At 43.1% G+C, this 25,781-nt stretch overlaps 1 protein-coding gene across 3 annotated transcripts in view; it reads left to right on the top strand.

Annotated features, from left to right (window-relative positions):
- The first annotated feature begins 10,819 nt into the window (after nucleotides 1-10,819).
- Nucleotides 10,820-25,781, top strand: part of LOC137369043 (transcription factor TFIIIB component B'' homolog) — a 173,229-nt gene continuing 158,267 nt past the window's right edge. For all 3 annotated transcript variants that reach the window (XM_068029568.1, XM_068029569.1, XM_068029567.1), the window contains exons 1-2: nucleotides 10,820-10,889; nucleotides 22,048-22,308. In XM_068029568.1, the coding sequence (XP_067885669.1) occupies nucleotides 22,049-22,308 (260 nt within the window). In that variant the 5' untranslated portion in view covers nucleotides 10,820-10,889; nucleotide 22,048. The remainder of the gene's footprint in view (nucleotides 10,890-22,047; nucleotides 22,309-25,781) is intronic.

The following is a 25,781-nucleotide window of genomic DNA, read 5'->3' as shown; positions in this document are numbered from 1 at the left end:
TTCATTAATCCTGTATTATGTAAATGGTAGTTAAATGTTAATGGGATAATCTCTTCTGTTTCCTTCAGCTTCATACTCTTGCTGAAATAAAAAAAGTAAAGTGAATTTTAAGTGTGAGTATGGGGAAAAGTAGTTTTTGGAGATATACTGGCTTTCTTGAATAGGTAGGAATGGAACCAAGCATCTGGCACTATCCCTTTTGAGGTGGATAATGGAGGAGAGACTGGATAATGTGAAGAGGATGGCACTACTTTCACATCTGCTATGGAAAGGTTCAGAAGAGTTAACATTCAATGGTCATAGTTACAGAGAATGTCATTTGTGACTGGGGAAAACTTTTATGCTGTAAAGTATCTTGATTTCTAAAAGATGTCTGATGAGGTCCCACACGAAAGCTATTACTTCATAGAATCATAGAATGGTTACAGCACAGAAGGCTGGTCGGCCCTTCATACCCATGCTGGCTCTGCGAGAACATCTCACCTAGTCAGATAATTATCCAATTTTCTTTAGAAATATTGATTGAATCTGCCTCCACCACACTTTCAGGCAGTGCATTCCAGATCCTAACCACTCTGTCTTTTTTTTTTAAAAAAGGTTCTTTGTCATGTCGCCTTTAAATTGGTGTCTCCTCATTCTTGACCCTGCTACCAACGGGAAAAACTTTTCTCACAGCTACACTGTTCATGCACCTCATGATTTTGAAAACATCTATCTAATTTCTTAGTGAAGATTAAGTGTGCTTCTCCAATCTGTCTACATAACGGAAGTTCCCTATCCCTGAAACCATTCTTGTAAATCTTTTCTGTTTTCTCCCTCTTTGCTAAAGTGTGGTGCCTAGAATTGGGCACTATATTTCAGTTGAGGTTCAGTACAAGTTCAACATAACATCCTTTTGTAATATATCTTAAATTTGCTGATACAAAGGTAGGTGGAAATTCAAGATGGAGGAGAACACAGGCTTCAGAAAGATATAGGTAGGTTAAGTGAGTGGGCAACAAAGTGGCAGATGGAATATATAATGTGGTGAAGTGTGAGGTTATTCACTTTGGTTGTAAGAATAGAAGAGCAGAATTTTTTAAAAAGTGTGAAACTTGTAAATGGTGATCAGAGATTTGGTTGTATAAGGAACACAAAGTTAGCATGCTGGTACAGCAAGCAATTAGGAAGGCAAATGGCATATTGGCCTTGATTGCAAGGGGATTGGAATACAAGAATAAAGAAGTCTTGCTACAATTGTAACAGGGCTTGTGTGAGACCACACCTAGAATATTGTGTGTAGTTTTAGTCTCCATATTTAGGGAAGGATATACTTGCATTGGAGGCAGTACAGCAAAGGTTTACTAGATAGGTCCCTGGGATGAGAGGGTTGTTGGATGGTGAGAGGCTGAGTAAATTGGGCCTATATTAAAATAGAGTCCTAGAGTCATACAGAACAGAAACAGGCCCTTCGGCCCATCGTGTCTGTGCTGGCCATCAAGCACCTATCCTAATCACATTTTCCAGCACTTGGCCCATAGCCGTGTATGTTATGGTGTTTCAGGTGCTTGTCTAAATACTTCTTAAATGTTGTGAGGGTTCCTGCCTGTACCCAGGCAGTGTTCCAGATTCTAACCACCCTCTGGTTGAAAAACAATATCCTCCAATCCCCTCTAAACCTCCTGCCCTTTAAATCTATGCCCCCTGGTTATTGATACCTACTCTAAGGGAAAAAGTTTCTTCCTGTCTATCCTATCAATGCCCCTCATAATTTTGTTTACCTCAATCATGTCCCTCCTCAGCCTTCTCTGTTCTAAGGAAAACAAGAGTTTGTTTCTGCTGGCTGGGGACTCAAACACAGGAACACTGTCCTAAACGATCATCCCCTTATCCTGAGACTGAGATGAGAAGAAATTTTGTCTGTCTTCGCAAGGCTCAGAAAACTTCCCAAAGATACTTGAAAACCAAGAGGTGAAAGGGAGGGAGGAACTTCAAACAATCGCCATCACCAGGGAAATGGTGCTGGGAAAACTCAGACCTAAAGGCTGACGAGTCCCCAGGACCAGATGGCCTGCATCCTAGGGTCTTAAAAGAAGTGGCTGCAGCGGTAGTAGAGGTATTAGTTATAATCTTCCAAAATTCCTTTGATTCTGGAAGGGTCCCAGTGGATTGGAAAATAGCAATTTTAACACCTCTATTCAAGGAAGGAGAGAGACAGGAAACTATAGGCCAGTTAGCCTAGCAGCTGTCATAGGGAAAATGCTGGAATCTATTCAAGGTTATAGCCGGTTTAAGATCAGGTGAGGAAGGCTCCCCTGTTGTCCTCCTTGTTTGACCGCAACAGGGTTTATTCCTTTTTAAACAGTGGATGTGCTTACCACCTGTGAGTGCTTAACCTTTTATCTTTCTTTCATAAAAGAGCCAATTGGACATGTTTTCTTGAGTTTAAACAAGAAAGAGGTGAGTTTATTGTACTTAACCAAAAACCTGATCTAATTAAATGATAAAACTACAGTACACTTTCAGACACTCACTCACACAAATATGTTACAGTGGTGAGGACATGGTTTTACTAAAGGGAACTCCTATTTGACAAATTTATTAGAGTTTTTTGAGGATGTAACTAGTAGGGTAGAATAAGGGGAGCCAGTACTGTAATATACTTGGATTTCTAAAAGGCATTTGATAAGGTGCCACACAAAAGGTTAAAGGCTCGTGGAGTTGGGGGTAATATATTAGCGTGTATAGATGATTGGTTAACACAGGAAGCAATGGGTGGGCATAAATGGGGCATTTTCAAGTTGACAGGCAGTAAATGGAGTGCCGCAAGGATCAGTGCTGGAGCCTTGACTATATTATCTATATTAATGACTTGGATGAAGAGACAGAGAGTAATGTATCGAAGTTTGCTGATCATACAAAGATAGGTGGAAAAGTAAGCTGTGGGGAGGACACAGAGACTGCAAAGAGATATAGATGGGTTAAGTGAGTGGGCAACAACATGGCAGATGTTATGCACTTTGGTCGTAAGAATAGAAAAACAATAATTTTTAAAAGGTACAACTTGTAAGTTTTGATGTTCAAAGAGACTTGGGTGTGCTTGTACAAGGAATGGAGAAAGTTAACATGCAGTTACAGCAAGCAATTAGGAAGGCAAATAGCATATTGGCCTTTATTACAAGGGGATTGGAGTACACGAATAAGAAAGTATTGCTACAATTGTACAGGGTTTTGATGAGACCACATCTACTATACTGTGCATTTTTGGTCCCCACATTTAAGAAAATTGCATTGGAGGAGGTTTAGCGAAGGTTTCATAGATTGATCCCTGGCTTGAGTGGGTTGTCCTATTAGAGGTTAAGTAAATTGTTGGCCCTGTATTCTCTGGAGGTTACAAGAATGAGAGGTGATCTAATTGAAACACAAAATTCTGAAGGGGCTGGATAGGGTAGACACTGAGAGATTATTTCTGCTGGTTGAGGAATCTCAAACACAGGGGCACAGTCTCAGGTTAAGGGGCTGATCATTTAGGACTGAGATGAGAAGAAATTACTTCACTCAAAGGGTTGTGAATCTTTGGAATTCTCTACCCCAGAAGGTTGTGGATGCTCCATCATTGAATACGTTTAAGGCTGAAATGGACAGATTTTTGGTCTCGGGGAATCGAGGGCTGTGAAGAGCAGGCAGGAAAGTTGAGTTGAAGCCGAGGATCGTGTGATATTGAGTGGTGGAGCAGGCTTGACAGACTGTATGGTCTACTCCTGTTCCTATTTCTTATGTTCTTATGGATTCTTATGGTCACTTAAAAAGGCATGGATTAATCAAGGACAGTCAGCATGGATTTGTTAAGGGAAAATCTTGTCTGACCAACTTGGTCGAATTTTTTGAAGAAGTAACGAGGAAGATAAATGAGGGTAGTGCAGTTGATGTGGTCTACATGGATTTTAGCAAATCTTTTGACAAGGTCCCAAATGGCAGACTGGTTAAAGAAATAAAATCCCATGGGATCCAGGGAAATGCAGCAAGGTGGATACAAAATTGGCTGAGTGGCAGGAAACAAAGGGTAATTGTTGACAGGTGTTTTTGTGACTGGAGGGTTGTTTCCAGTGGCATTCCGCATGACTCACTAATGGGTCTCCTGCTTTTTGTGGTATATGTTAACGATTGGATGTAAATGTAGGGGGCATGATGAGAACATAGGAACTAGGAGCAGGAGTAGGCAATTCAGCCCCTAGAGCCTGCTCCGCCATTCAATACGGTCATGGCTGATCTCATCTTGGCCTCAACACCACTTTCCTGCCCGTTCTCCATAACCCTTCAACCCTTTACTAATTAAAAATCTATCTCTTCCTTAAATTTACTCAATGTCCCAGCATCCACCGCACTCAAGGGTAGTGAATTCCACAGACTCACGACCCTTTGAGAGAAGTAATTTCTCCTCATCTCTGTTTTAAATCTGCTACCCCTTATCCTAAAAGTATGACCTCTCGTTCTAGATTGCTCCAGCAGAGGAAACATCCTCTCTACATCCACTTTGTCAATCCCTTTACTCATACACCTCAATTAAATCTCTTCTCATTCTTCTAAACTCGAGAGTAAAGGCTTAAACTGCTCAATGTCTCTTCATAAGACAAACCCCTCATCTCTGGAATTAATCTAGTGAACCTCCTCTGAACTGCCTCCAATGCAACTACATCTCTCCTCAAGTAAGGGGGACCAAAACTATACGCAATACTCCAGGTGTGCTCTCACTAATGCCTTGTACAGTTGCAGCAACACTTCCCTACTTTTATATTCTATTCCTTTAGCAATAACTGCCAAAATTCCATTTGCCTTCCTTATTACCTGCTGCACCTGTGTACTAGTTTTCTGTGATTCATGCATGAGGACGCCCAGATCCCTCTGCACCGAAACACTCTGAAGTTTCTCTCCATTTAGATGATAATTTGCCTTTCTATTCTTCCGACCAAAATGGATAACCTCACACTTATCCACGTTAAACTCCATCTGCCAGATTTTGGCCCATTCACCTAACCTATCCATATCCATTTGTAAATTTCTTAATTCTTTATTGCAACTTACTATCCCACCTATTTTAGTGTCATCTGCAAATTTGGCTATAGTACCTTCTATCCCTGCATCCAAGTCATTAATATAGATTGTAAATAGTTGGGGCCCTGTGGCACTCCACTAGTTACATCTTGCCAACCAGAAAAGGACCCATTTATCCTGACTCTGTTTTCTGTTGGTTAACCAATCCTCTATCCAAGCTAATAAATTGCCCCTAACCCCATGTGATCTTACCTTGTGTAGTAACCTTTTGTGTGGCACCTTATCAAATGCCTTCTGGAAGTCCAGATGTACTACATCTACAGGATCCCCATTATCCACTTTACTTGTTACATCTTCAAAGAACTCTAGCAAATTAGTCAAACACAATTTACCCTTCATAAAACTATGCTGACTCTGATGGATTGCGTTTTGACTTTCTGAATGTCCTGTTATTACTTCCTTAAAAATGGATTCCAACAATTTCCCAACAACAGATGTTTAACTAACTGGTCTATAGTTTCCTACTTTCTGCCTCCCTCCTTTTTTGAATAAGGGCATTATATTAGCATTTTTCCAATCCATTGGAACCTTTCCCACATCCAGGGAAGTTTGGAATATTATAACCAATGAATCCACTATCTCCGCTGCCACTTCCTTTAAGACCCTAGGATGTAGGCCATCAGGCCCTGGGGACTTGTCTGCCTTCAATCCCAATAGTTTGCTCAGTACTTTTTCCCTAGTGATGATGATTGTTCTAAGTTCCTCCCTTTCTATAACCTCTGCATTACTTGTTACTATTGGGATGGTATTAGTGTCCTCCACTGTGAAAACAGAGGCAAAATACCAATTTAGTGTCTCTGCCATTTCAGTGTTCCCCACCATTAACTCCCCAGTCTCATCCTCCAAGGGATCAACATTCACTTTAGCTACTGTCTTCCCTTTTATATACTTATAGAAGCTTTTGCTGTTTTTATATTTTGCACTAGTTTTTACATAATTTACCTTTGCTCTTTTTATTACTTTTTTAGTAACCCTTTGTTGATCTTTAAAAGTTTCCCAATCTTCCAGCCTGCCACTGGCCTTTGCAATATGGTATGCCTTAGTTTTTGTCTTTATGTTATCCTTAACTTCCTTGCTTAGCCATGGATGTTTTTCCCCGTCTTACAATCTTGATCTGTGATCAAGAAGTTTGCAGACGACGCAAAGATTGGCCATGTGGTAGATAGCAAGGAGGATAGCTGTAGGCTGCAGAAAGATATTGATTGTCTGGTCAGATGGGCATAAAAGTGGCAAATGGAATTCTACCTGGAGAAGTGTGAGGTGATGGATTTGGGGAGTTCAAACAAGGCAAAGGAATACATGATCAATGGGAAAATACTGAGAAATGTAGAGGAAGTGAGGGACCTTGGAGTGAATGTCCACAGATCCCTGAAGGTAGCAGGACAGGTCGATAAAGTGGTTAAGAAGGCATATGGAATCCGTTCCTTTATTAGCCAAGGTATGGAATACAAGAGCAGGGAGGTTATGCTGGAACTGTATAAATCATTGGTCAGGCCACAATTTGAGTACTGTATGCAGTTCTGATCACCTCATTACAGAAAGGATATATTGAACTAGAGAAGGTACAGATTTATGAGGATGTTGCCAGGACTGGAAAAAAGCAGCTATGAGGAAAGATTGGATAGGCTGGGGTTGTTCTCCTTGGAACAGAGAAGGCTGAGGGGAGATCTGATTGAAATGTACAAAATTTTGAGGACCTGGGTAGAGTGGATGTGAAGGCTTTATTCACCTTAGCAGAGGTCGGGGGCATAGATTTAAAGTGATTGGTAGAAAAATTAGAGGGGAGATGAGGAAAATAATTTTCACCAAAGGGTGTTGAGGGTCTGGAACTCACTACTTGAATGGGTAGTAGAGGCAGAAACCCTCAACTCATTTAAAAGGCTTCTGGATATGCACCCCAAGTGCCATAATCTGCAGGGCTACAGATCAAATGCTGGAATTGGACTGGGTGGATTGTTTTTTGGCTGGCACAGATGCAATGGGCCAAGTGACCTCTTTAGATCATAGAACAGTACACAGTACAGGCCCTTCGGGCCACGATGTTGTGCCGAACCTTTAACCTACTCTAATATCAAACTAACTACCTACCCTTCATTCTATCATCCATGTACCTATCCAAGAGTCGCTTAAATGCCCCTAATGTATCTGCTTCTACTACCACCGCTGGCAGCGCATTCCACGCACCCACCACTCTCTGTGTAAAGAACCTACCTCTGACATCTCCCCGAAACCTTCCTCCAATCACCTTAAAATTATGTCCCCTGGTGATAGCCCTTTCCACCCTGGGAAAAAGTCTCTGACTATCCACTCTATCTATGCCTCTCATCATCTTGTACCCCTCTATCAAGTCAACTCTCACCCTTCTTCGCTCCAATGAGAAAAGCCCTAGCTCCCTCAATCTTTCTTCGTAGGACATGCCCTCCAGTCCAGGCAGCATCCTGGTAAATCTCCTCTGCACCCTCTCTAAAGCTTCCACATCCTTCCTATAATGAGGCGACCAGAACTGAACACAATATTCCAAGTGTGGTCGAACCAGGGCCTTATAGAGCTGCAGCAAAACCTCATCCAAGTCATTTATAAAAATCACAAAGAGCAGAGGTCCCAGAACAGATCCTTGTGGAACACCACTGGTCACCGAGCTCCATGCTGAATACTTTCCATCTACTACCACCCTCTGACTTCTATGGGCCAGCCAATTTTGTATCCAGACAGCCAGCTTTCCCTGAATCCCATGCCTCCTTACTTTCTGAATGAGCCTACCATGGGGAACCTTATCAAACGCCTTGCTAAAATCCATATACACCACATCCACTGCTCTTCCTTCATCAATGTGTTTTGTCGCATCTTCAAAGAATTCAATAAGGCTTGTGAGGCATGACCTGCCCTTCACAAAGCCATGCTGGCTGTCTCTAATCAAACCATGCTTTTCCAAATAATCATAAATCCTGTCTCTCAGAATCCTCTCCAATAATTTGCCCACTACCGACGTAAGACTGACTGGTCTATAATTCCCAGGGTTATCCCTATTCCCTTTCTTTAACAAGGGAACAACATTTGCCATCCTCCAATCATCCGGTACTACTCCAGTGGACAGTGAAGACGCAAAGATCATTGCCAAAGGCGCAGCAATCTCTTCCCTCGCTTCCCGTAATATCCTTGGGTATATCCTGTCTGGCCCTGGGGACTTATCTGTCCTCATATCATTCAAAATTTCCAGCACATCCTCCCTCTTAACCTCAACCTGTTCCGAGCATATCAGCCTGTTCCACGCTGTCCTCACAAACGACCATGTCCCTCTCACTAGTGAATACTGAAGCAAAGTATTCATTTAGGACCTCCCCTACCTCCTCCGACTCCAGGCACAAGTTCCCCCCACTATCCCTGATCGGCCCTACCCTCACTCTGGCCATCCTCTTGTTCCTCACATAAGTGTAGAACGCCTTGGGATTTTCCTTAATCCTACCCGCCAAGACTTTTTCATGTCCCCTTCTAGCTCTCCTAAGTCCATTCTTCAGTTCCTTCCTGGCTACCTTGTAACCCTCTAGAGCCCTGTCTGATCCTTGCTTCCTCAACCTTAAGTAAGCTTCCTTCTTCCTCTTGACTAGCTGTTCCACATCTCTTGTCATCCAAGGTTCCTTCACCCTACCATCCCTTCCCTGCCTCATCAGGACAAACCTATCCAGCAGTCGCAGCAAGTGCTCCCTAAACAACCTCCACATTTCTGTCGTGCATTTCCCTGAGAACATCTGTTCCCAATTTATGCTCCCCAGTTCCTGCCTAATAGCATTGTAATTCCCCCTCCCCCAATTAAATATCTTCCCATCCCGTCTGCTCTTGTCCCTCTCCATGACTATAGTAAAGGTCAGGGAGTTGTGATCACTATCACCGAAATGCTCTCCCACCGAGAGATCTGCCACCTGGCCTGGTTCGTTGCCAAGCACCAAGTCCAACATAGTCTCCCCTCTAGTCGGCCTATCTACATATTGAGTCAAGAAACCTTCCTGGACACACGTGACAAAAACTGCTCCATCCAAACTATTTGCACTAAGGAGGTTCCAATCAATATTAGGGAAGTTGAAGTCACCCATGACAACAACTCTGTTACTTCTGCACCTTTCCAAAATCTGCCTCCCAATCTGTTCCTCCGTGTCTCTGTTGCTATTGGGGGGTCGATAGAAAACTCCCAACAAAGTGACTGCTCCTTTCCTGTTTCTGACTTCCACCCATAATGACTCAGTAGACAAACCCTCCTCGACGACCTCCCTTTCTGCAGCTGTGATACTATCCCTGATTAACAATGCCACTGCCCCACCTCTTTTACCTCCCTCGCTATTCCTTTTGAAACATCTAAACCCCAGAACAGCCAACATCCATTCCTGCCCCTGTGATATCCACGTCTCCATAATGGCCACAAGCTCCAAGTACTGATCCATGCTCTAAGTTCATCACCCTTATTCCTGACACTTCTTGCATTAAAATAGACACACTTCAACCCATCATACTGGCTGCAACTTTGCCCTGTCAACTGTCTAACCTTCCTCACAGACTCTCTGCACTCTGCATCAGCCTGTTCAACAGCTACCCCCATCCACTGATCCGTGGCTCCGGTTCCCATCCCCCTGCCAAACTAGTTTAAACCCTCCCGAAGAGCTCTAGCAAACCTCCCACCCAGGATATTGGTGCCCCTCCAGTTCAGATTCAACCCATCCTTCTTGTACAGGTCCCACCTTCCCCAGAAGGTATCCCAATGATCCACATATCTGAATCCCTCCCTCCTGCACCAGTTCTGTAGCCACGTGTTCAGCTGCACTCGCTCCCTGTTTCTAGCCTCACTAGCACGTGGCACCGGTAACAATCCTGAGATTACTACTCTGCTCGTCCTGCCTTTCAGCTTCCAACCTAACTCCCTATATTCGCTTTTCAGGTCCTCATCCCTTTTCCTAGCTATGTCATTGGTACTGATATGTACCACGTCCTCTGGCTGCTCCCCCTCCCCCTTAAGAATCCTATAGACTCGATCCGAGACATCCCTGACCCTGGCACCCGGGAGGCAACATACCATCCGGGAGTCTCGTTCGCGACCAGAGAATCTCCTGTCTGTTCCTTTCTGTGCCATAAACTTTCCATGATTCTGATTGCTCTTGAGCAGAGTGGCTTATTAGGCTATTTCAGAAGGTGGTTAAGTAACTTTGTTGCTGTAGGTCTGGAGTTACATAATAGGTTTTCAACATTATTAATGAGACTAGTATTTTATCCCAGACATAATTTAAATTCCCACAACTACACTGAAATAGGATTTGAACTCTTTTCACTCGAGCATTAGTCCAGACCTCTGGATTGCTAGTGCAGTTACATTACCACTATTCTACTGTCACCCACGTGCTCAAAAGTTACGTTTTAATTGATGGCACTGTTAAAACTAAGCACGGCTCCCCATATTTAAGTGAGTTTGCAGCCTCGATGATCATGCTGGAAAAAATGCCGGAAATACTCAGCAGGTCTGGCAGCATCTGGGATGATAGAAACACAGTTAATGTTTGCAGTCTGTGACCTTTCATCAGAACAAAACAGCGACTGTGTTGCTGTTGCAATACTTTGCAATGCCTGGGACGCAGTGCCCGCTGGGAGATGTAGTTGGCGACTTGCGGCGGACTCCAAACCCCGTCGGCCCACGCGGCTCTCGTTGGCTGATGGGATTGAGGCAGAGTGTCAGGCGGCTGCGGGAGGAGGAGGATGGGCGGCTGAAGGAGGGACCGAGCGGCAGGGCCTGAATTGCGGTCGGGGGCACCACGGGTCCAGTTGAGTTACAGGCAGCTGCTTACACCGGGAACAGCAGTAGCGTGTCTGACAGGCCCGGCCCGGCTCTGACAGGCGAGTAACCAGGGGTGGGAGCTAGCGGGGACTCGGCTGGCCGGTGGTAAAGGCCCTGAGTGAGATCCATGCTTCGGTGTAAAACTTCCACCTCTGACAGGTCCCTGTGTGTTTGTTATGTCTCCACTGGTTTCCAGTGTGTACGGTGCTTTAAACACCCATAAAACAGGTGTTACCTTCAGGAAATACCCTGGCTCTGCTCACAACTATAACTACGTTCCAATTTTCTAGCAGTTTGTACAAATTTACATTTCTTGATCCGATAGGCTTCCACTATTGCATAATTTTGATTAAAGAGTTAAATTTTAATGCAGCAGTGATGACTGCCTGTGATTCAACGATGTCTTACGGAGAATCCCAGTTTTGTAATGTAGACATAATCATTGTGTCATAGAATATTTTAACATTGTTTCCGCTTAATTTCATCCTTCCCTAGTTTTCTACTTTATTTAATATATGCAACTTCGGTTAAAAATCATGGATCAGTGGTAGCACTCTGCCCTCTGAGTCGTGGGTGTAGGTCCCAATCCAGAGATTGCAGATCATCATCTAGGTTGACGCTTCCATTCAGTTACCGAGGGAGCGGTGCACGGTGTTTTTGATGAGATGTTAAATTGAGACCATGCCTGCCTCCTCAGGTGGTAGTAAAAGATCCTATGGCGACATACGTTTACTGAGGGTAGTATGTTTGTTTTTAGGGGTTATGTGTACATGTTTAGTGATCAGTATTGCTGAAGAATACCGTGGGTATGTTTTAAAAAGCTATAACATGATTTTATTTTTTGATGACATTTGAGTTATGGGTAGGGATATTTTTAGGGAGGATAAAAGTATACCTAGGAATTATTCCTAGGCAACAACATTATTGAGATGCTTCGAATTGTTGTAACTGCCATCTGGACTCTGCGATTAGATTGATAATCATTTGCACCCCCACTACACTCTTCCCCCCCCCCCCCCCGTATCCATTATTTACAATGGTGTTGCTCACAAGTGGTGTCTAATCTGGAGCATAGTTACAGGTTTACGTCCTAACCTGCTTTATGTCTGCATGGTGTTACCTTGGGTTCAATTGTAGCATTCTTGCCTCTGAGTCAGAGGTCATGGGTTCAAGCTTCACAGCAGAGACTTGAGCATGTAATCTGGTTTACACTTCTGTGGAATATAGGAACAGGAGTAGGTCATTTAGCCCCTTATACTTGCTGCGCCATTCAGTCAGTCAATCAGAACATGGATGATCTGCACCTCAACTGATTTACCTGCCTTTACTCCATACCCCTTAAAATCACTACCGAACAAAAATTTTATTAATTTCAGGCTTTAAAATTGCAATTGATCCAGCATCTGCAACCTTTTGAGGAAGAGTATTACAGATTTTTAATGCCTTTTGTGTGAAAAAGTGCATACTGATTTCACTCCTCTCACCAGAGAAAATAGCTTCTCTGTATCTACCCATCAAATCCCTTAATTATTTTAAGGACCTTGATTAGATGACACCTCAACGTTCTAAATTCCAGGGAATACAACCCAATCTGTCCTCGTACTTTAATCTTTTAAGCCTAATATCATTCTGATGAATTTACACAGCACCCCCTCTCAGGGTCATATCCCTTCCTGAAGTTTGAAACCGAAAACTGAATGTAGTACACCAGATGGAATCTGTATAACTGAAAAATCTCTATCTCTCCTTTGTATTCCAGCCCCTTTTAAATAAAGGCCAATATTCCATTAGCAATTTTGATTATATTTTGTACCCGTGCCTTTAGTCATTTGTGTATTTACCCCAAATCCCTTTGTACCTTCTCGTCTGTCGTTTTAAGAAAATATTCCAATTTATCTTTCTCGGATCCAAAGTAGATGACCTCTCACTTACCCACATTGAATTCCATCTGTCATAATTTTGCCCACTGACTTGATCTGTCTTAATGCCCATTGTTAGTTCCTGCTCCCATCTACCACTTTACTGTGCTTCCTAATTTAATGTCATCTGCAACCTTGGATCTTCAACTTTCTATTCCTTCATCCATTGGTTGGCATCCTTCCATCTATGAAAAATGATGGACATGCAGCAAACAATCCATTTGGATGGGGTGTCTTCTCTTGGTGCACCTTTGTTGATGGATGTGAAGGCCAATTCTTGAGGCAGGTTTTAAGGGGCTGATTGGCTTACTCCTGCTCCTATTTCTTATGTTCTGCCACAAGTGCTGCAGGTGAAGATGTCAAGTAACACTGTGAGTTGTTGTTTTTGACGGCGCCTGTTGCCAAGCTGCTGTAGCAACTGGCCGTCGTGGTACTGCACACCAGTCCACAGGATATGTCGCTGTTTCCCTCTTTTGCCAGATAGTGACTTCTAAGCGCAATAGTTGACATTTAGGGCCTTCATGTCTCCGTTTCAAGCATCCTTGAAGCGAAGCTTTGGGTGCCCCACTGGTCATCTGGCCCCAGCTACCTCACCATACAGAAGGTCCTTGGGTATGTGACTGTCTGCCATCCTACGGACATGTCCGATCCACCGAAACCACCTCTGTTTGATTCGTGCCAACACATTTGGGAGCTCTGCCTTTGAGAGGACTGCCACATTTGTGATTTTGTCCTGCCAGGATATATCCATAATTTGCCGCAGACTATGAAGATGGAAATTATTGAGCTTCCTTTCCTGGTAGTTGTAGGTCGCCCATGTTTCACAGCCATACAGCAAGGTGCTGAGAACGCAGGCCTTATAAACAGTCAGCTTGATGTTATCCCATTCGCGTTTCGCAAGTTGGCTAGTTCCTTTCCCTCTGAGCGGCACAGTGTCGCAGTGGTTAGCACTGCAGCCTCACAGCTCCAGCGACCCGGATTCAGTTCTGGGTCCTGCCTGTGCGGAATTTGCAAGTTCTCCCTGTGACCGCGTGAGTTTCCGCCGGGTGCTCCGGTTTCCTCCCACAGCCAAAGACTTGCAGGTTGATAGGTAAATTGGCCATTGTAAATTGCCCCTAGTGTAGGTAGGTGGTGGGGATGTGGTAGGGAATATGGGATTAATGTAGGATTAGTATAAATGGGTGGTTGTTGGTCGGCACAGACTCGGTGGGCCGAAGGGCCTGTTTCAGTGCTGTATCTCTAAATAAAATATGCGTGTATCCAAGTCATTGATAAATATGATAAGTTGAGGCCCAAGTACAAATCCTTAGGTATCATCACTTGTCACATCCCACCAGTCAGAGTACATTCCCTCCATTCTTACTATTTGTCTCTGACCTCTTAACCAATCATCAACCTAGGTCACAAGTTTATGTCCAATCCTGGGTACTTTCATTTTTGCTGAACATCAGATGCCCTCTGGAAGTCCATCTGGGCAATATCAATAAACCCTTTCACCATGCTAGCAGCTTCCTCAAAAATTCCATTTAGGTTAGTCAGGTTTGACCAATCCACCAAAATTCCATACAACCTCTCTGATCTTATCCAAGTGCTCAGTCACTTTGTCCCTGGTGATAGATTTCAGTGACAACTGATAAACTGGCAGGTCTGTAGTTTCTTGGACTGTCCTTCCCTCCCTTCTTGAATAATCAAGTGACATTTGAAATTCACAGTAACAATTCCTGAATCTAGAGTGCTTCAGAAAATTATAACTTACGCTTCTGCAATTTCCTCGCCTATTTCTTTTAATAATGGTTTATGCTGGAAAATGGGATTAGAATAGATAGGCTTGATGGTCGGTGCAGACACGGTGGGCCGAAGGGCCTGTTTCTGTGCTGTATAACTCTATGACTCTAAATCATTGTCAGTAATTACAGCTTTTGATTCATTTCCAATTAAATATTGGTTATGGGTTCTCGTGATTGTATGACTGTTTTACTACACACTTGACCTTGGATATCAGATTGATCTGGGGGCAATCTTGTCTTGATTTTCTTTGGGCTCTTTTCTTTTGCTCGCTGAATACAACTTGCTTCAAGCTTTAAAATAAAAGCAAAATACTGCAGATGCTGGAAATCTGAAATAAAAGCAGAAAGAGCTGGAAATGCTCAGCAGGCTTGGCAGCATCTGTGAAGAGGGAAGCAAAGTTAGAAAGGTCACAGACCTGAAACTTTAACTTTGGTTCTCTCTTCACAGATGCCACCAGACCTGCTGAGTATTTCCAGCACTTTTAGTTTTTGCTTCAAGCTTTGTTGAACCACTGTGTATTGTCTTTGCCACTTTTTCTTGTCACAAGTATCATGCATTCATGTCAGTTGAAATGCCACATTTGTTTAGCTTGGTCTTTAGACAGCCTGTTTTATCTTTTGTACTGACTGCCACGAGAGAGTTTGCTAAGCTTCAGCTCACCACAGAGTACCTCCTTGGATGGTGTAGTATCAGGTATTCAGAATAAGTGATAAAAGCAAAATACTGCAGATGCTGGAAATCTGAAATAAAAACAAGAAATGCTGGAACCATTGCTGCTGTTCAATATTCAGTCCGTTAACACCTTTTCTGTACTAATGCTTTGTCTTTCAACACACCATTAACATATTGTTTGCCTTTGCTCCATGACCTTTTGGTCAGCTATGTGGTCTTGTCCAATCTACACCTTCTCCTTTGTTATCACTTGCCCCACCCCCACCTCACTTGCTTATAACCTGTGACATTTTTAATATTTGTCAGTTCCGAAGAAGGGTCACTGACCCGAAACGTTAACTCTGCTTCTCATTCCACAGATGCTGCCAGACCTGCTGAGTGGTTCCAGCATTTCTTGTTTTTAATTCAGAATAAGTGACCAGCCCACTTTAGCTGCATCCTTGCTATCACTGCCTGTATGTCTGACGTTGATGCTCATGTTATGACCAAGTGAGGAAGGGGTCTCGGCTCCCCTTTTGCCCTTTCTCTAGTTTTACCGCAATAGGGTTTATCTTTTTTAACAATGATTTAACTTACTGCCTCAGTGAGCACTTGCTCCTATTACTCTAATATATTTGCAAATGAACCAATCAGAAGGTTTTCTTGAGTTTAAACAAGAAAGATGTAAGTTTATTAACCTTATCACTCTAAACTGGTTAAAATTACTAAAATACATGAAGCATCCACGCTCACATCCACACGAGTGGCACACACAAATAGATTACAGAGGGAAACAAACTGGAGTTGGGAGGTTGGAGTAAAGTCCATAATAAATGGAATTTAAATATTGAGTCTCAGTGTCTTTAGTTGAAATTGTAGTCCTGAAGTCCTCGCTGGGCCACGTGCACAATTCGGGCTTGCTTCTCTGGTTCCGGAAGGTAGAAGAGGTGCTTTATCCGTGTCCTCTTCATTGTTGATTGTGAGGGTCTGTAGATTTAAGGCTTAGCTGCAGCTGAGGCTCCCCTGGGACTTTGCTGGATAGAGAGAGAGAAGAAATGTTCCTTTCCTGGATTTTAGTTACTGTCTGCCTTCGCAGGCGCAATTCACAAACTGTGAGTTACACAAGCAGTCATATCATATGACCACCTCTTTGTGTTTGAGTCAGAGTCTTCTGGAATGTTCTTTGAGATTCAAGGCTTTCCTCAAGCTGTTCAAACATACTTGGTATGGGGGTGGGGGGGGTGGGCGGGGGTTGGCTCTTTCAAAGTCAATGAGTGTTGATGGCTTTTGATGATCAACATGGACAAAACCATTCTAGATAATTTAATCAGAGAGCACCCCCATTTTTCTGACTAGACTGGGTGATCACCTCTGTCTCCAGCCGGTCTTTGACTTCTCATATGCAAATTGTGTGTGGCCATCTGAGCTGCTCTGTTCTTTTTTCAATAAAAGTTATTTGTAACAGTCTCAGTAAAAGTCTCAGGCAAAGTTCCATTGGATGAAATTAATATTTCCATTTGGCATGTGGGGTTTCCGTCACACTCACCTGAGGAGCTCAGTGAATGGAATCTTGCATCATCGTTGAAATATTGTGATTTTTCTGAGAGAGTGTTGGTAGAAATGATTACATTTTCTGATCTGGTGACTAAGTGGTCTAGCTATTGCACATATAGGATGTTGTACATAATACAAACAAGAAATGCTGGAACCACTCAGCAGGTCTGGAAGGGTTCCTTGAGTTCCGAAGAAGGGTCACTGACTCGAAACGTTAACTCTGCTTCTCTTTCCACAGATGCTGCCAGACCTGCTGAGTGGTTCCAGCATTTCTTGTTTGTATTTCAGATTTCCAGCATCCGCAGTATTTTGCTTTTATTTTAGGATGTTGTACATCTTGCCTTGTAGATCTTAAGTGCTGTTGCCAGGTCAATGCCACATGCACGGAACCTTCTAAAAGCACTACAGGCTTTAAACAGTCTGTGCTTCACATCATCTAGGAATGCATCATGTGGCCTGGTGCTTCCTTGGTAGGTGAACCTATCCAGTGCTGACAGTGTGTGCCCTTTAATGGTACTATTCGGTGGCACATAAGACTTTCTAGAGGCAGATTGATAAAAAACCTCTTATCTTCATCGGACTGATGAGCCACATTTCGTAAGCATCTGAGAAATGGTCCATGATAACTTGGAGGTCATTTTCTGTGCTGGGCAACAAGTCATCAGCAAACAAGTGTTCTTCAGAAGTCTGTGATTGTTTAATTTGCCATCCACCCTGAAGTGAATGTACACGTCTTTATTCAAGTTCCTGAAGGCATAAGTAAGCTTAGAAGCAAATAGATAATAAACAAACTGGGACTAAAAGCACAATATAGGATACTGTAGCCGAGTGGTTATGGTACTGGACTAGCAATCCAGAGGTTGTGGGTTGGGAAACTGAATTCATTAAACCTGGTGGCTCCTGAGGTGGCATCAGATGAAATAAAGAAGAAAGCTGCCGAATTGTCTTAAAACCAAACTAGTTCACTGATGTCCTTCAGGGAAGGAACCTGCCACCTTTACCTACATGTGACTCCAGTCCAAAACTGCATGATTGAGTCTTAATGCCCTCAGAGCAACTGGGGATGGGTGTTGGTCATACGGTCATAAGAAAAAATATATTTTAAAAAAACCCTGGAGACAGGGAAGGGATTGCAAAGTTCACCATCTTCCATCAATGTTTTGCTCTCAACACTTTTCCTGAAGATGTCTAGCAGTAAAGACCACATCAGTAGTACCTCTGCCTTTTCTGAATTCGCGGTGATTATTAGCCTATAATTTCTCAGCTCGATGTAATGATTTAGGATAATCCTATGAAGGATTTCACTGCAATGAAAAGTAGGGTGCTTCTTCTGACTATTGCACATATTATCTACTGCTTTTGTATTTGAATAGATGTAAATGGATCCATCTCTGTACTCTTATGGCAAAAATAAATCATCCTGCATCAGCCGTAAAAACTCAGTCAGAGATTAAGCTAGTTGTGTCCTCTAGCGTGATATTACCAGAACACAAGAAATAGGAGCTGGAGTAGACCGTATGGCCCATCGAGCCTGCTCCACCATTCAGTACAGTCATGGCTTCAACTTCAACTCCACTTGGACTTCAACTCCACTTTCCTGCCTGCTCGCCATATCCCTTGATTCCCCGAGAGACCAAAAATCTATCTAACCCAGCCTTCAATGTATTCAACGATGGAGCATCCACAACCCTCTGGGGCAGAGAATTCCAAAGATTCACAACCCTTTGAGTGAAGTAATTTCTCCTCATCTCACTCCTAAATGATCGGCCCCTTATCCTGAGATATTGGGGTGTGGACAGCTGAAAGTATGGCCACCAGCGGAGGGATGAAGGAAATTGGGGATGCACAAAAGATCAAAATTGGAGGAGCAGAGGGCTGTGGGGCTGGAGCAGTTTACAGAGTTAGGCAGGGGTAAGGCCATGGAGGGATTTGAACACATCCAAGTGAATTTTTAAGTCAAGGGTTTGCTGGATTGAAAGTCATTGTAGGTCAGTGAGCAAAGGTGAACTGGACTTGGTGCGCGTCAGGATACGGGCAACAGAGTTTTGGATGGGCTCAAGTTTACAGAGAGTTGATGATGGGACGCCAGCTAGAGGAGCATTGGAATTGTCAAGTCTGGAGGTAACAAAGGCAAAGATGAAGATTTCAGCAGCAGATGGGCTGAGATAGGAGCAGAGATGGGCGATGAGACAGAGGTGGAAGTAGGCTGACTTGAGTATGAAGAGGATATGGTGTCAGCACAGAGTCAGATAGGACTGAGGTTGCAAAGAATATGGCTCCGCCTCAAGACAGTGACCTGGGAGTGGGGTGGAATTGGTGGCTGGGGAAAAGTTTATAGTGGGAACAAATGCAGTTTTTAAAATTATTTCATGGGATATGGCTTGCAAGGCCAGCATTTGTTGCCCATCCTTAATTGCCCTTGACAACTGAGTGGCTTACTAGGCCATTTCAGAGGGCAAGTTAAGAGTCAACCACATTGCTGTGGATGGGGAGTCACATGAAGGCCAGACCAGGTAAGGACAGGAGATTTCCTTCCCCAAAGGACATTAGAGAACCAGATGGGTTTTTACAACAATCGATGATAGCTTCATGGCACCACTACTAAGACTTATTAATTTATAATTTAATTTATTAATTAATTGAATTTAAATTCTACCAGCTGCTATGGTGGGAATTGAACCTGTGTCCCCAGGGCATCAGTTTGGACTTCTGGATTGGCAGTGGCTTCAGTCTTGCCAATAAATAATTGGAAGAAATTTCTGTTCATCCAATGCTGAAAAGCTGTGTGGATTTCAGTGGGTATCGGTGGCCTTCTAGTCTCGCACCTCAATTTGTAAATCTGGGTAGGGTTGGCAGCTACTTAATTGTAGTTCTACCTCCGCCCTCATCCTGCTGTCCACCAGTCTGGTCTACTGTTAGTGTCCATATGCTTTTTCAGAAATAGCTGGATAAGAAACACAAATGGGAAACTTGGCCAGTACTTATTCTCCCCTTTGGCTCAGGGTGCTGATGTGGGTTGTGACCTGAATTCAGCCTTAGCTGAGATTTGATGCCTCAGCACAGACATAGAATTGAATGTGGGACCTTCTGGACCCATCAACAGCTCAGTATGTCACTCTTGGGTGCTTTTAACCATTCAGCTAATGGGCAGAGCAGTTAACACATCAGCATGTGAACATATTAGACAGGAAAAGACCTGCTGGTCCATCTAGCCTGCCCCATACAGTTGTGATGCCTTGCACATTCATGATCAAGCCACCCCCCAGCCCACTAAGATGCCAAGTAATCTAATGGAAGAGGTGAGAAACTAGAATTAAAAAAAAAAACTCAAGTCCAATCAGAGAAAAGAAAATCTGGAAAATTAACTAGATGGGCAGAGTATATTTTTGGGACCCTGCTGGAATTGTTTTAAACTGTTAAAGTTTGTACCAGACTTAGTTTGGATTACAAAGTGCTGTTACAGATTGAATTCGATGAGCCTGACTGTATTTTAACATTCCAATAATTGGTGAATCATAATCACAGGATTGTTACAGCACTGAAAGAGGCCATTCGACCTGTCGTGTCTGCGCTGCCTCTCCGAAAGAGCAATTTACCTACTGCCACTTCCTAGCCTTCTTCCCGTAGCCCTGCACATTCTTCCTTTTCAGATAACAATCCAATTCCCACATGAATGCCTCGATTGAACCTGCCTCCACCACATTCTGTTAGTGTCATTCTGGTCGGCGCAACATCGAGGGCCGAAGGGCCTGTACTGCGCTGTAATGTTCTAATTCTAATTCTCAGGCAGTGCATTCTACCTCCTAACCACCCGCTGTGTGAAAAAGTTTTTCCTCATGTCACTATTGCTTCTTTTGCCAATTACCCTAAATCTGTGTCCTCTTGTTCTCGACCAATGGAACAGTTTTCCCCTATCTACTCTATCCAGACCCCTCATGATTTTGAACACCTCTATCGAATCTCTTCTCAAACGTCTCTTCTCAAAGGAAAACAGTCCCAGCTTCTCCAATCTGTCCACATAACTGAAGTTCGTCATCCTTGGAACCATGCTTGTGAATCTTTCCTGCACCTTCTCTAAGGGTTTCACATCTTTCCTAAAGTGTGACACCCAGAACTGGACGCAATACTCCGTTTGAGGCCGAACCAGTGTTCTATACAAGTACTTGCTTTTGTACTCCATGCCCCTATTAATGAAGCCAGGGTGCTGCATGTTCTATTCGCAGAATTAACCACGCTCTCAACCTGTCCTACCACCTTCAGTGATTTATGCACATATACACCTAGGTCCCTCTGCTCCTGCATCCCCCTTTAGAATTATACCGTTTATTTTCTATTGTGTCTCCATGTTGTTCTTACCAAAATGAATCACTTCACATTTCTCTGCATTAAATTTCATGTGCCACTTGTCCGCCCATTCCATCAATGTGTCTGTGTCCTTTTTGAAGTTCTGCACTATCCTCCTCAGTTCACAATACTTCCAAATTTTGTATCATCTGCAAATTTTGAAATTGTGTCCTGTACACCAAGGTCTAGGTCATTAATATATATCAGGAATAGCAAGAGTCCTAACACTGACCCTTGGGGAACTCCACTACAAACCTTCCTCCAGTCCGAAAAACATCTGTTAACCATTACTGTCTGTTTCCTGTCACTAAGCCAATTTCGTATCCCTGTTGCTACTGTCCCTTTTATTCCATGAGCTTTAGCCTAACTCACAAGTCTGTTGTGCGGCAATTTATGAAATGCTTTTTGGAAGTCCATGTACACCACATCAACAGCATTACCCTGATCACACCCCCCCCCCCCCCCCCCCCCCCCCGTTATCTCATCAAAAAACTCCAGCAAGTTAGTTAGACAAATTTTGCCCTTCACAAATCTGTGCTGGCTTCCCTAATTAACCCAAATTTACCCAAGTGACTATGAATTTAGTCCTGAATTATCATTTCTCAGAAGTTTCCCCACCACTGAGGCTAAACTGACAGGCCTGTTGTTGCTGGGCTTATCCTTACGCATTTTTTAAAACAAGGGTGTAACATTCGCAATTCTCCAGTTCTCTAGTACCACCCCTGAATCTAAGGAAGACTGGAACATTATGGCCAATGAACAATGAATTTCAAATTGAGAAATGGGAGATTTTGAAGTATGTTCCGAGATAAATGCAAATGATTAATTTGAAAGTTATTTGTGCTATGAAATTCTGCAATCTATCATTTGTCTTCCTGTACTTTGCAGGATGTTTCGCCGCTCGAGGCTCAGTATTAAACCCAATGTGAAACCTGGTGGAAGAGGTTCATCACAAACCTCTAATGAGGATGACAAGGCCCATACCTCAGTCCAGCAACCAGGTCCAGAACGAAAGGCTTCCAATGAAAAAGATGCATCTGAGTCTCCAGCTGTGTTGTCTGTTCCACCAGCACCACTGCCTAATCTAGGCATAGAACAGGAAGAAAGAGATGACCCTGATGAACAGCAAGAGAATGTTCCACTTACCAAGTTAGTACTGAATTCATTCAAACACTGGTCTAAGGCATCATTATTTTTGAATGGAAATGTGATAATTAAAATTGTCTCTGATTGTTGTACCAACTGTATTTTCTGTATTGGGTAATGTAATTGGCTCAGAGCTATAGTACATAGAACCCAGCCTATCATTAAGTTAAAGAAATTGGGACAGTGCCAGTCAAATCAGGTGATTTGATACTGCACATCTTTTATTTGTTGCTGTCCATCATAATACTGTTACTGACAGAATACAGCCAGAAAGCAGAAATGCATTCTAGGAGGGAGGTGGTGATGTACTGAGGCTTGACCTTGGATTCATTGTTAAATCTTGGATGTGTTTCTGGCTTGTAACACCTTGCTGAATGCAACATCCTTTGCATGTAAACTGCAGTTTTCTTTATTCATATGGAATATTGATTTCTGCTGGATCTATGAGGACTCCATAGTAATTATGGTTCTGGATCGTAGCACACGTGTTATTTGGCAAATGTCGGATGATTAAGAAAATCGGAACATGGGAAATAGGAGCAGGAGTAGGCCATTCGGCCCCTCGGGTCTGCTCTGCCATTCAACTGGATCATAACTGATCTACCTCAATGCCATTTTCCCGCACTATCCCTATATTCCTTGATGCCTTTAATATCTAGAAATCTATCGATCTTTGTCTTGAACATATTCAATGACCGAGCCTCCACAGCCCCCGGGAGTTGGAGAGGCACACATCGGGAGCCTCTTGGAATTAGCACACACTGAGTTTGAAAAAATCTGTGATGTCACAGCAAAGTCATAAGCTGATTGGTTGGTGAGTACCTAGTGTATGTGTCTGTTTGTAAAGAGCTTGACACATTCAATACTTTTAGGAAAGGTGGGTTAGTAATTGGATTATAGAACAAGGTAGAAGAAAGGTAAAAGTTTTTTTCTTCTTGAACTCTTAAGTACCTACTTTATACACACAGAAGGAGCTTCTAGTCTCCCGTTTAAAGTAAATAATCTGAAAGCAAGCTTAACGCAGGACAGCTTGGCTGCATGGAATGCCCATCCTGTGATGTGGGGAGTTGTGGACACTTCACATGGCCTAGATGATTCCATTTGCAGGATGTGTCTCCAGTTGCAAAAACTTGAACTCCACATTTTGGAACTCGAGCGGAGGTTGGCGTCACTGTGGTGCATCCGCGAAGCTGAAAACTACGTGGATAGCACGTTTAACAAAGTTGTCACACTGCAGATTAAGAGCATTCAGGCAGAGAGGGAACGGGTGACTACTAGGCAGTCTAGAAATACCAGGTCGGTAGTGCAGGAGTCCTGTGAGTCTATCTCACTCACTAACCAGTTTTCCATTTTGGATACTGGTGACGGTGATGGCCTGTCAGAGGAATGTAGCAAGAGCCAAGTTTGTGGCACCACAAGTGGCTCAGCTGCACAGGTGGGAGGAGGGGAACAGGCAGGCGTGTTGTGGCCGTAGACGTGACTCCAGGATGGTATGTTGCCTCCCTGGTGCCAAGGTCAAGGATGTCACTGAATGGCTGCAGGACATTCTTTCGGGGGAGGGTGAACAGCCAGAAGTCGTGGTCCACATTGGCACCAATCACATAGTTAGAAAGGGGGATGAGGTTTTGAAAGTAGTATTTAGGGAGCTAGGAAAGAGATTGAAAAGCAGGACATCTAAGGCAGTAATCTCAGGATTACTCCCAGTACAACGTGCTAGTGAGTACAGAAATAGGAAGATTGAGCGTGGCTGGGAAAATGGTGTAGGAGGGAGGGCTTTAGATTCCTGGGGCATTGGGATCGGTGCTGGGGCAGGTGGGACCTGTACAAGATGGACGGGTTACACCTTAACAGGACCGGGACTAATATTCCCGAGGGGAGATTTGCTAGTGCTGTTGGGGTGGGTTTAAACTAGCTTGTCAGGGCGTTGGGAACTTGCGAGGGAATTCAGAAAGGAGAAAAGCAAAGCTGGTTATGGGAAGTAGAAAAGCTGTGAATGAAAATGGAAAGCAGCAGAAACAAATACTAGAACCAACCAGGGTCAAAATACAGGATAGTGTTAAAAAGGCAGGAATGAAAGTACTCTATCTATCTGAATGCACGCAGCATTCGTAACAAGGTAGGTGAATTGATGGCACAAGTAGAAGTAAATGGGTATGATTTAATTGCCATTACGGAAACGTGGCTTCAGGGTGATCAATACTGGGAACTGAATACTAAAGAATATTCAATATTTAGGAAGGACAGGCAAAAAGGAAAAGGAGTAGTGTTGGGGTAGTGTTGATAAGGGATGGGATCAGTGCATTAGTGAGAGAAGATCTTAGATCGGAAGAACAGATGTAGAATCTGGGTGGAGCAAAGAAACAGCAAGGAACAACAGTTATTAGTAGGAGTGGTTTACAGGCAACCAAACAATAGTAGTAATGTAGGGCATGGTATAAATCAGGAATTTGAAGTACATGTAGCAAGGGCAATACAGTAATCATGGGTGATTTCAATCTACATATAGACTGGGTAACTCTAATGAGCACCAACGCTGTGGAAGAAGAATTCCTGGAATGTGTCCGAGTTGGTTTTCTGGAGCAGTATTGTGAGGAACCAACTAGGGAACTGGCTATTTTGGATCTAGTATTATGCAATGAGAAAGGGCTAATTAATAATCTGGTGATAAAAGAACTTTTAGGGAAAAGTGATCACAGTATGATGGAATTTTTCATTAATTTGAAAAAGGTGTACTTTAATCTGAAACTAGGGTCTTAAATCTAAACAAGGGCAATTATGAAGGTATGAGGAGCAAGTTGGCTGTGGTGGATTGGAAAAATACATGAAAAGGTTTGACAGTAGATAGGCAATGGCTAGTATTAAAAGAATTAATGCATGGTTTTCAAAAAACATACATTCCTTTAAGGCAAAAGAACCCAATAGGGAAAGCAAGTCAGCCGTGGCTAACAAAGGAAGTTAAAGATAGTATTAGATCAAAGGGGGAGGCTTATAAAGTGGCCAAAAAAAAGTCGTAAGCCGGAGGATTGGGAGAATTTTAGAATCTAGCCAAGGAGGACCAAGAAATTGCTAAAGAAAATAGAATATGAATGTAAACTGTCAAGAAATGTAAATATGGACGGTAAAAGCTTCTATAGGTATGTAAAAAGGAAAGAAATTGGCAAAGACAAATGTGGATCCGTTGCAGGCAGAGGTTGGAGAATTTATAATGGAAGATAGAGAAATGGCAGAGAAGCTAAATAATTACTTTGTCTGTCTTCATGGAGGACGATACAAGAAGTCTCACTGAAATATTTGATCCAGAGGTCTAGTCAGAATGAGGAACTGAAAGAAATTAGGATTGGTAAAAAAGTAGTATTGGAGAAATTAATGGGACTGAAAGTTGACAAATCCCCAGGACCCGATGAGATGGCAACAGAGATAGTGGATGCATTGATGAATATCTTTCAAAATTCTGTAAATTCTACAATGATGCCTGC

Source organism: Heterodontus francisci, chromosome 4 (assembly GCF_036365525.1).
Source record: "Heterodontus francisci isolate sHetFra1 chromosome 4, sHetFra1.hap1, whole genome shotgun sequence".
In the NCBI taxonomy this organism is placed as follows: Eukaryota; Metazoa; Chordata; class Chondrichthyes; order Heterodontiformes; family Heterodontidae; genus Heterodontus; species Heterodontus francisci.
The sequence above is the reverse complement of the archived record's forward strand: the minus strand, read 5'-3'. Positions and strand labels throughout refer to the sequence as shown.